General features: G+C 35.4%; 3 protein-coding genes across 3 annotated transcripts; 2 read left to right on the top strand and 1 right to left on the bottom strand.

Moving 5' to 3' along the window:
• Positions 1-107: 107 nt before the first annotated feature.
• On the top strand, positions 108-1,577 carry LOC134667903 (ATP synthase subunit s, mitochondrial). The gene is made up of 4 exons (XM_063525314.1): positions 108-379; positions 549-843; positions 1,009-1,272; positions 1,456-1,577. The coding sequence occupies exons 1-4, from the start codon at positions 356-358 to the stop codon at positions 1,488-1,490; spliced, it is 618 nt and encodes a 205-aa protein (XP_063381384.1). The 5' UTR covers positions 108-355; the 3' UTR covers positions 1,491-1,577.
• LOC134667900 (dihydroorotate dehydrogenase (quinone), mitochondrial) lies at positions 1,428-3,660 on the bottom strand. Its single transcript, XM_063525309.1, has 5 exons — positions 3,378-3,660; positions 3,063-3,272; positions 2,467-2,861; positions 1,944-2,281; positions 1,428-1,798 (listed from the first exon to the last, which is right to left on the bottom strand). The coding sequence occupies exons 1-5, from the start codon at positions 3,402-3,404 to the stop codon at positions 1,587-1,589; spliced, it is 1,182 nt and encodes a 393-aa protein (XP_063381379.1). The 5' UTR covers positions 3,405-3,660; the 3' UTR covers positions 1,428-1,586.
• Positions 3,661-4,429: 769 nt separating this feature from the next.
• Positions 4,430-8,867, top strand: LOC134667902 (ras-related protein Rab-4B). Its single transcript, XM_063525313.1, has 4 exons — positions 4,430-4,574; positions 4,692-4,772; positions 4,932-5,264; positions 6,085-8,867. Exons 1-4 carry the CDS (start codon positions 4,559-4,561, stop codon positions 6,300-6,302), a joined length of 648 nt encoding a protein of 215 aa, XP_063381383.1. The 5' UTR covers positions 4,430-4,558; the 3' UTR covers positions 6,303-8,867.
• Positions 8,868-9,338: the final 471 nt, after the last annotated feature.

Here is a 9,338-nt window from a genome sequence, read left to right as displayed (position 1 = left end):
TGCAGTTTTAAGTACACCAATGAAAACCAGACAAACATCAATTTAGCCAACTTAAATTATATTAGCGCTTTGCCTTTCGCAGTAGTATTTTATCCATTTTATCTGTGTGTGCCCTCACATGCCCTCACCAGTCTGACCGGCCCTCCCGGCCCTCACGTTTCAAACGAGGGTCTACCGCGAAAAAAAGAAAACCCGAAGACGGTCTAGTCTCCGATGTTGGCGGTAGACCCTCACTTTGTTTGGACTTGGACATTTTGACGTTTAACTATTCAATAACATCGCATTACATCATCGCCAGCAATCGCCGGTATTTTACTGTATCACAGTCTTGAAGTTTACATTATTCTCTGCAAAGATGTGGACTGTAGCCTCACGCTTCGTAAGTACAGCCAGTTCCCTAACATAAGTATCAAGAATCCACTTTTCTGTATGACTCTACTAGGTACTAACTATGAACCAAATACTTAGGTACATAAAAAACTACGCAGTTCAGAAATACATTTTCTTAAGTTGGTCACAAATACATCGAGTCTTCTTTCATTTTACAGACATTACGATGCCCAACGCTTACAGTGAAAGCAGCGCAAGCCAATCAAGTCAGATGTTTCTGGGAATATGTTAATATGATGTTTAATAAGCCAGACGCAGAGCGTATAAAAAAAGTTGGTCCTGACCGTGCGTGCGCTGAATGGGTGCTACGGAACGGGGGCACCGTCGAGTGGGTTGGAGGGCAGAAGCTTGCAGACTACAATCTGCTGCCAGCTAATGACCAACCAGTCCCAAGACTGGCAGTAATTGATGCTACAAATTCATCAATATCACATTATGGTTTCTCCCATTTAAGTATGTATTGTATTTAGTAATCTATGAATCACTTGCAAAAATGCCATGACATTGTCCCAAAATACCTACATTTTTGCAAGTGACTCACTAGCAACTACGACTATTCTATGCTCAGTTGGAATTATTTGGCGATTTTGTTTTAAAGCTTTAATTTTATTTTTTCAGTTGGATGCATCAAACTGTATAAGATTATACTTCACAAAAGTTCATATATTGAGGACAGAGCATTGAAGGGTTTATCACATGGTAAAGATTCTTTAACTCACTTACAAGTCTCAGACATAGCTGATGTCAGTGATGCTGGACTCAAGGATTTAAAAGATTGCCACAATCTACAAAATTTGGTGCTGTTTGATTTGAAAAGTGTAAATGACTTGGAAGAGTGTAAACAGTACTTGGCATCACAGTTACCTAACTGTAAAATACAAGGTAAATAAGATCATTTATGTGATTTGTGTATGTGTAATGAGATGAATGATATTTATAAAAGTAAAATCCCAAATATAGTAAAACAAAGTTTTCTTAAATCATTATTTTTTATTATCTGTTTCAAACTCTCTGTCATTATAACACTTTATAAACCATCATTCTCTCTGTCATTGATATTTACAGGAGCACCTGAGGTAACAAAAGAAAAGCCATCATAGATGGAATGTTTTACAATGAAGTCTGAACAAAAAACCAATACATTGTTAAAATGGGCTAATAAGTAATAAATATTAAAATAAATCAAACCACTTTTGTCATTTGACACCTTTACCAACCGCTTCATTGACATTCCTGTAACCATCTTTGTGTAGGAGGTCGGCAAGCTCTTGTTTGATTTTATTGACTATGGGAGGTCCATGGTATATTAAAGCTGTGTAAATTTGTACTGTACTAGCACCTGCCAAGATCTTCTCATATGCATCTTGGCCACTGAAAATACCTCCTACTCCTACTATTGGCACTTTACCTGAAAGTATGAACAAAAACTGTTAATATCATAAGATGATAAGTTATTAAGTTATATGACAAGTTAAAAATCTTGTGTTCTGGGCATTCCTAATGTTTGTAAAATTGTAGATTGCAATTAAGCAACTTGGACTAACTAAGCTAACCTTGGGTTAATTTATACATCTCTTTGATCATTTCTGTTGATTTGCTAGCCAATGGTTTTCCACTGAGACCGCCTGGCTCTTGGGACACATCTTGGTGTACCAGTTGTGGCCTGTCTATAGTTGTGTTTGAAATGATAAGTCCATCAACTTGACTTCCTTTCTTAGTGATAACTGCTGAAACATCCTTTTTATCTTGTTCTGTCAGATCTGGCGCCAACTTAAGCAATAGGGGTATGTTTTTCTTGGGAACCATTTCATTTCTTACTTTATTAACCTCAGTTAATAATTTAGAAAGTTCGTCCTTAGCCTGTAGTGATCTTAAACCAGGTGTGTTTGGGCTGAAACAAAATAAACATTATGATTATGAAAGATATTAACAGAGAAAAAAGCAATAGGTACACTACATTTGAAGAAAATTATTTTTGCGTATATAAAAGCATTATCATGTATTCTAGGAACATGAATGCTAAGTTTGACACCTGTACTTATAGTATTGGCAAATTACATATTATACTTTTTATACCTGCTAACATTGATGACAAAATAGTCTGCAATATTCCAGAACTTCTGTATACCCAAACAGTAATCTTTTACAGGGTTATCGGAAAGCTTGTTCATTCCTAGATTAATGCCAAGCAGTGTACTAGCCAACAGTGACTTATCCAGGTCTTTTATTTTATTGTACACATTGTCATGGCCTTCACTATTGAATCCATATCGGTTAATGACTGCCTTGTCCTCTGGCAGACGAAAGACACGTGGCTTGGGATTCCCCGGCTGGGGGAGAGGAGTGACAGATCCTATTTCGACCATGCCAAAGCCAGCATTTTTTAGACCTATCACAGCATCTCCATGCTTGTCAAAACCAGCAGCAATACCAATTGGGTTAGAAAGTTTGTTGTTCAAGAATTCAGTTTTCTGTAAAGTAAAAAATCAGTTTAAATTTATCTTTAATTAATGCAAAACAATAGATTACTAGAAACTGTGCGGAAGAGAATTCATGTATGGGACATAGGACACATGTATGGGATCCAAAACATTCTATGACTCTTCTCTTTCTGTACAGACTCTAGTCGAGAAAAATATGATAGTAGTATTAGGATTAGGGTAGTAACTTACTAAAACACCTGAATCACTGTCAGTTTGAGCTGGGAACAGACCATATTTAAAGGCAGATACTCCAATTGTGTGTGCCAATTCAGGGTTGAGAAGTTGACTTAGGGGTTGCAGTACATTCTCATAGTAACCATTGAAGTCTTTCTTCATATAAATAAGTTGGTAAGCCACAGAGCCTCCCAAAGTCAGGTAACATAATGATTTAATTTTCTTCTGTAAAAACCAGAGTTGTAAATCATCTCGACATTCATATTCATATCATTATGTACGATAAAAATGTAGATAGTCTAGTATATGATCAGAAGAAAATGTACTCACTCCTGCTTTATTTCTGGCGGCATTCATGTTGTCTCATGAGAAACCTGGCTGGTATGTTTACAAATTAATTCTAGATGACTGAACTAGTGTCGGAAAGGAAAACTTGATCCCATATGAATTAAAACTATAGTTAACCATTCCGTTTATTTACATCGCTAAAAATTGTAATAGTGTCAAGTCAATTGATTATTTTTTATTTCTTTCAAAGAGAATATAATCACTACATTCACTACGTGTTTTTCTTTTTCAAAATTAAATGAAAATTGATTGACAAGAACAAGCCAGTGAAATGTAAATTGTAAAACAAAAAGTAACTAAACACATTGACATTTAACCCCTCGTATGCTTAGACATAGATCCGTGCGTGTGAATTTAAATCTATTGTTTATATGTCACGGTCACTTTTTCAATGATTATATTTGACAGGCCGCATACGAGGGGTTAACCATAGACCGTGCACTCTTTGGACTGCATTTGACCGCAAGCAATCCGCAACATTTCCGGAGTTAAAGCCGTAACAGAGGGGTGTACCGTACCGTGATCCTGGTCCGGTCCGAGGCCTGTTTGATCGTGTGTAGCCTGCGGCTTACATTCGCGTGGGAGCCAACAAGCGGTTTACATTCTCGCGCGAGCCACGAGACGCGAGTGTAAGCGGTGGGCTCGTCTCGCGGCTCGGCTCGCGTGGAGGAGCGGTTTTTTTTTGCTTACACTCGCGTTCGGCTCGTCATTGGGTTATAAACCTTATGCCGTGCCGTTAGTGTTTAAAATATACTAGCTCGACAAGCCCCGAGGCGAGAGTGTAATCATAAAGTTGCTAACACACTATCGCACCGCACCAAGGTCATTGTGGGACGCACCCATAAGTAAGAGGGAGAAAGAGATATCGCTTTCTCCCTTTTACTTATGGGTGCGTCCCACAATGACCTTGGTGCGGTGCGATAGTGTGTTAGCAACTTTAGCTTGACGGGCTTACGCGCTCTAGGCGAGACGCGAGACGAGCCACGAGCCGCGAATCTAAACCGGCCATTATAAAAAAAATTTACATTGAAAAAAAAAAAACTCCGGAAATGAAACATCTTGTGTTTTGATCGTGTTTGTACATAATAAAAATTTTGTGTTTCTTGATTCTATCAGAAAATCTAATAAAATTAAGGCCCGTTTTGACTTTACACTATTACGTCATGTCTGAATCCTATGGTATGTACCTATGATATAGAATCATTTGCTTTATCTAATCTCTATTGGGTTTTCCATAAATTTTCCAGCATCTAACGTCTACTGAGACCCTAAACTCTCCATTTTTTCGTTTCACAGAATACTTGTTCAAATTCCTCGTTATTGGAAGTGCGGGTACAGGAAAATCGAGCCTCCTTAATAACTTCATTGGCAACAAATGTAAGTACTTAGATGCTTTTGTTATTCATCCGTAAAATTGATTCCTATGTTTTAAACGGTCTCATTTACTCACGATAATTATTTAAATGCTATTTGCTTCACTTGCTATCTTGCATCTGTTTGGGTGGTATTGACACAAATAACTTTTTTCGATTGTAGTCAAAGAAGATAGGTGTCATACTATCGGAGTAGAATTTGGATCTAAAATTGTGAATATAGGAGGTAAATCAACCAAATTACAAATTTGGGATACTGCCGGGCAAGAGAGGTTTCGTTCTGTGACACGGTCATACTACAGAGGGGCTGCTGGCGCTCTATTGGTATATGACATCACGTCCCGAGACTCGTTCAATGCTCTATCAAACTGGTTGAGAGACGCGCGAACTCTCGCCAGCCCCAACATTGTCATATTACTTGTTGGAAATAAGAAGGATTTGGAAGACTCCAGAGAAGTTACATTTACGGAAGCTAGTCAATTTGCTCAGGAAAACGGTGAGTAATAGTTGTACTTAGCTTTAAGATATAGTAAAAGAATTAATTATATTTAATAACTTATCTCAAAACATTATTTTGGGTTCCAATATCATGGCATAGTCATAAACACATGTCTGTGAAGTAATTATTGTCTTTTTCTTTAATTAGTATTGGGAAAGTACAAAGTTACTGATGACAATAGAACTTTGAATATAGCATTCATACTGATATGATTTCGATACAAATTAACACATTCATCTCTTTGCAAATGAAGACTACAAACTTGCAATATAAAAGTAACAGGATATTTGGACAGCCCTGGCGTCTGCCTAGCGGGCACACAGCATAGTACTGTGTTGATTGTTATGTGGCCTCGACAACTCACCTAGCAGGCACTGACAGATATTGTATAGTTTCTGGAGTACTGTTTAATTTTTTATCCAGCAGTGAATGTGTTAACAGGTAATATTTTGATAACTATCTTGCTTATCGCTGCAAATGTTGGAATCTAATCAAATATATTTTTGTAATTAATTATTTTGTATTAATCAGATTAATACTATTTGTTCCTGGCTATGATACTAGACACAGTAGACTGAATTAAAATATAAAATGTGAATGTAGATGTAGTTTAAAATTTTGCTAATTATAAATTATAATAATTTAGCTATGTTCATTAACAAATTTAAAAGTTTTACTTTTTGATACAGTTTACTGTTTGATGTTTTGTCACAGCAAACAGTATCAAATTTTTGTTATTTGGCACACTCTAAATTTGTGAATGAACATAGCTTTTTTTTGCCATCATTTCATCAATATCTATATTTTTAAATTTCAGAATTGGTGTTTCTTGAGACCAGTGCAAAGACAGGTGAAAATGTAGAGGAGGCTTTTTTGAAATGCTCTAAAACTATCTTAGCCAAGATTGAAGCTGGCGAGTTGGATCCTGAAAGAATAGGTTCCGGTATACAATATGGTACTGGAGCATCCAAGCGACTGACAGCACCTAGGAGCAAACCTGCTCGGACACCTTCAGAATGTGCCTGTCGGGTATAAAATTATTATTTATTTTTAAGGCTAATTTACATTATGTCAAGGTTGCACACATTTTTTACTTCCTAGTGGAAAATGTATGGAATGTTGCCAGAATGAATATTGGCTTTAATAAACTGTTAAGTTTGGAACAATTTTACCTTTACTTTCTTGTATAATATTAAGCAAATATTTATTAGTAACATTTTTCGAATTTATTTGTGTTTAAAAAAATACAATTTCTTAATTATAATGGAATTTGAATTCTAATCATATCTCTAAAACTAAACTTTGCAATAAGAGTATGAGTGTATTAGTAAAATACAATAATATTATTTAATGCGACTATACAGGACAACTTTGAACTTAAATTAACATTTGAATCATTTCAAATCAATCATTCATTACACCATATTTTTAAATTTAAAGCCTTTGAAAGAAAGTTTATAAATATATATCTATTTAAGAAATTTTGTAACATGTTAATTTTATGCCACATGCAAGTAGTACCTACGTATTTTGTAAATGTGTTGTTTTGGGAACATGTGATTGAATATTTGCCTAAATTAATTTCAACATATTTTGTGAAAAATCATGATAAGGCCTTACGATGAGTATGATGATTTGATGAACCCCCTTATAAAAATGTGATGATTTCTATGATTCTCATTTAATTAGGTTTTATAAGGAATTAAATTTTAAGATGAGATGGGAAGAGGCTGATACGCCAAGTATTTTTTATTATCGTTAGCTTTATGTCTTCTGTAACAGATGTGGTTGTACACACTAAACACTTTCAGTGGCAAGGATCTGTTAGTTGGGTTCATTTTTTATTGGAAATGGGCACTTGGCAATGTCACTATTTCAGGAAACTAATGTCAAATCAGCCTCAACCTACTTAATAATAAAAAGTAACTAACACATGACATATTAGATCTTTCTCGTTTTCCAATGATTTTACTAATTCTATGTTTTACTTAGTATATGAGTCATTAGAAATAATTTGTGGAGACATAAAAAATGGTGACATGCTTGTTACACAAATTAACAGGAAAGGCCGTGTATGATGCATATAGCTGTGAATGAAGTACTAGCATTATCCATAACTAAGTATATTATATTAAAAAAGTTTTTAAATTAATACTTTTGCTCATACCTGTACCGTTCGACATTTTATATCTTCTGACAGTGTGAAATGGACGTGTAGGTACTCTGTATGTGTCAATTTATAATTATATTATATTTCACATAGCTTGGGTTGAGTAATTTTGCGTTTTAAGGTATGAAACCTTGTACACAAGTTATGTGCTAAACTTTATAATGTCGCCGGTTCGAACTCTACATTTTTAGGGTTCCGTACCCAAAGGGTAAAAACGGGACCCTATTACTAAGACTCGGCTGTCCGTCCGTCCGTCCGTCCGTCACCAGGCTGTATCTCACGAACCGTGATAGCTAGACAGTTGAAATTTTCACAGATGATGTATTTCTGTTGCCGCTATAACAACAAATACTAAAAACAATAAAATAAAGATTTAAGTGGGGCTCCCATACAACAAACGAGATTTTTGACCGAAGTTAAGCAACGTCGGGCGGGGTCAGTACTTGGATGGGTGACCGTTTTTTGCATTATGGTACGGAACCCTTCGTGCGCGAGTCCGACTCGCACTTTCCAGGTTTTTTATAAACAATGTGAAGATCTTACGTTGACCTGCTAATGTAAAAAGTTAAATCAATTAGTTGAATTAAAAAAACAACCTTTACACTTCACCTGCAGGGGCTACATGTCCATTGTACACCTTTTCCAGGGGTCGCCAAAAACTAGCTTTTGAGTAGAAACGCCAATCTCAGTAGAAATCACCAGTTTTAGACCCTCAAATGTGATTTTTCGTAACATGTCAATCTTGTTAGTGAAAAGAAATGATTTATGCATGCGGAGATTGGGCGACAGTGACTTTGAATTTTTACCTGTTATTGCATCTCCAAAGAGCAGCATGAGACGAGCCACGGTTTGCCGACCCCTGACTTATTCTTGTGATTATATCTGCTTAATTAATTCGTATAGTCAAGAGTTGTGTCTAGTATTCTATTTAAGGTTGTTTATTACCAGTTTATTATTGAAATATTTTTAATTAAGTACCCAATTAAATTTAAACGCTGTATCTGCGAATTTTTAATTCCGTCACATATGTAAATATATTTAGGCATACAACACTCAGCATATACAATATACATGCACCTGGGCCATTAAGATTTTTATTTAAAATATTATAAATCATCTGAACTTACATTCATCTGAGCCTCCTCCTTTTTTGAAGTTAGCTAAATTAAAGAATTGAGTCTTATTTTGTCCACCGAAATATAAATTGATTCATTTGTTAGATCTACAAGGTGATACTTACAAAAAGCAAATAATGTATGAACTGATTAGTGGATATTACTTATTGACATTATTTTGCACGGTTTTGTTAAAGTATGGATAAATTAGTAAAAAAATAATTAATTAACAGACGGTAAAATAAAAAGATTTGGTATTGTTAACTGCACTACTTAGTTTAAATAAGATAATAAAGTATGATATATGATTGTACATATGTTGTCTTTGCTTGTAGTTTGAGATTAATTTCCTTATGGTTTGATGAAGGTTTTTGGTAGGTAAGTACCTACATTTAACTTCGCAGGCACTTTATAAGAGGTTGATTTAACTTAAAACGTACCTACGCTCGTTAGTAGCAAAGAGAATTTGAAATAGAGAGTTACTGTCATGGTAAATTATGTAGCTACAGTACATTTACTGCCATCTTTCGATAGAAGATTAAACCTGTCCCCTGACCTGACCCTGACGCAATTTGACTTTGATTATTATTCTTTCACTGATATGTGTTAAATATTAATATTAATGCCATCTACTCGAGAGTAGGCCAAAGCTATGGTGCACTCTTTTCGAGCGATGGCGCCATAACCTTTGGCCTACAGTCGAGTGCATGGCGTTAATTTCAATATTTGATTGATTAACACATATTAGTAAAATAATAAGGACCAAAGTCAAATGGCGTTCTAACA

The sequence above is a fragment of the Cydia fagiglandana genome, chromosome 10, assembly GCF_963556715.1.
Source record: "Cydia fagiglandana chromosome 10, ilCydFagi1.1, whole genome shotgun sequence".
NCBI lineage: Eukaryota > Metazoa > Arthropoda > Insecta > Lepidoptera > Tortricidae > Cydia > Cydia fagiglandana.
Note: the sequence above shows the minus strand (reverse complement) of the source record. Positions and strands in the feature narration are given on the sequence as shown.

What these genes read in the sequence shown, in the direction of transcription:
- LOC134667902 (XM_063525313.1), top strand. An exon ending in TAACTTCATTGGCAACAAAT is followed by an intron (nt 4,773 to 4,931) that starts GTAAGTACTTAG and finishes TTTCGATTGTAG; the next exon opens with TCAAAGAAGATAGGTGTCAT. An exon ending in TCAATTTGCTCAGGAAAACG is followed by an intron (nt 5,265 to 6,084) that starts GTGAGTAATAGT and finishes TTTAAATTTCAG; the next exon opens with AATTGGTGTTTCTTGAGACC.
- LOC134667900 (XM_063525309.1), bottom strand. Translation starts at nt 3,404, where the DNA reads ATGAATGCCGCCAGAAATAAAGCAGGA. An exon ending in CCGCCAGAAATAAAGCAGGA is followed by an intron (nt 3,273 to 3,377) that starts GTGAGTACATTT and finishes TGGTTTTTACAG; the next exon opens with AAGAAAATTAAATCATTATG. An exon ending in TTTGTCATCAATGTTAGCAG is followed by an intron (nt 2,282 to 2,466) that starts GTATAAAAAGTA and finishes ATTTTGTTTCAG; the next exon opens with CCCAAACACACCTGGTTTAA.
- LOC134667903 (XM_063525314.1), top strand. Translation starts at nt 356, where the DNA reads ATGTGGACTGTAGCCTCACGCTTC. An exon ending in GGACTGTAGCCTCACGCTTC is followed by an intron (nt 380 to 548) that starts GTAAGTACAGCC and finishes TTCATTTTACAG; the next exon opens with ACATTACGATGCCCAACGCT. An exon ending in TTATGGTTTCTCCCATTTAA is followed by an intron (nt 844 to 1,008) that starts GTATGTATTGTA and finishes TTATTTTTTCAG; the next exon opens with TTGGATGCATCAAACTGTAT.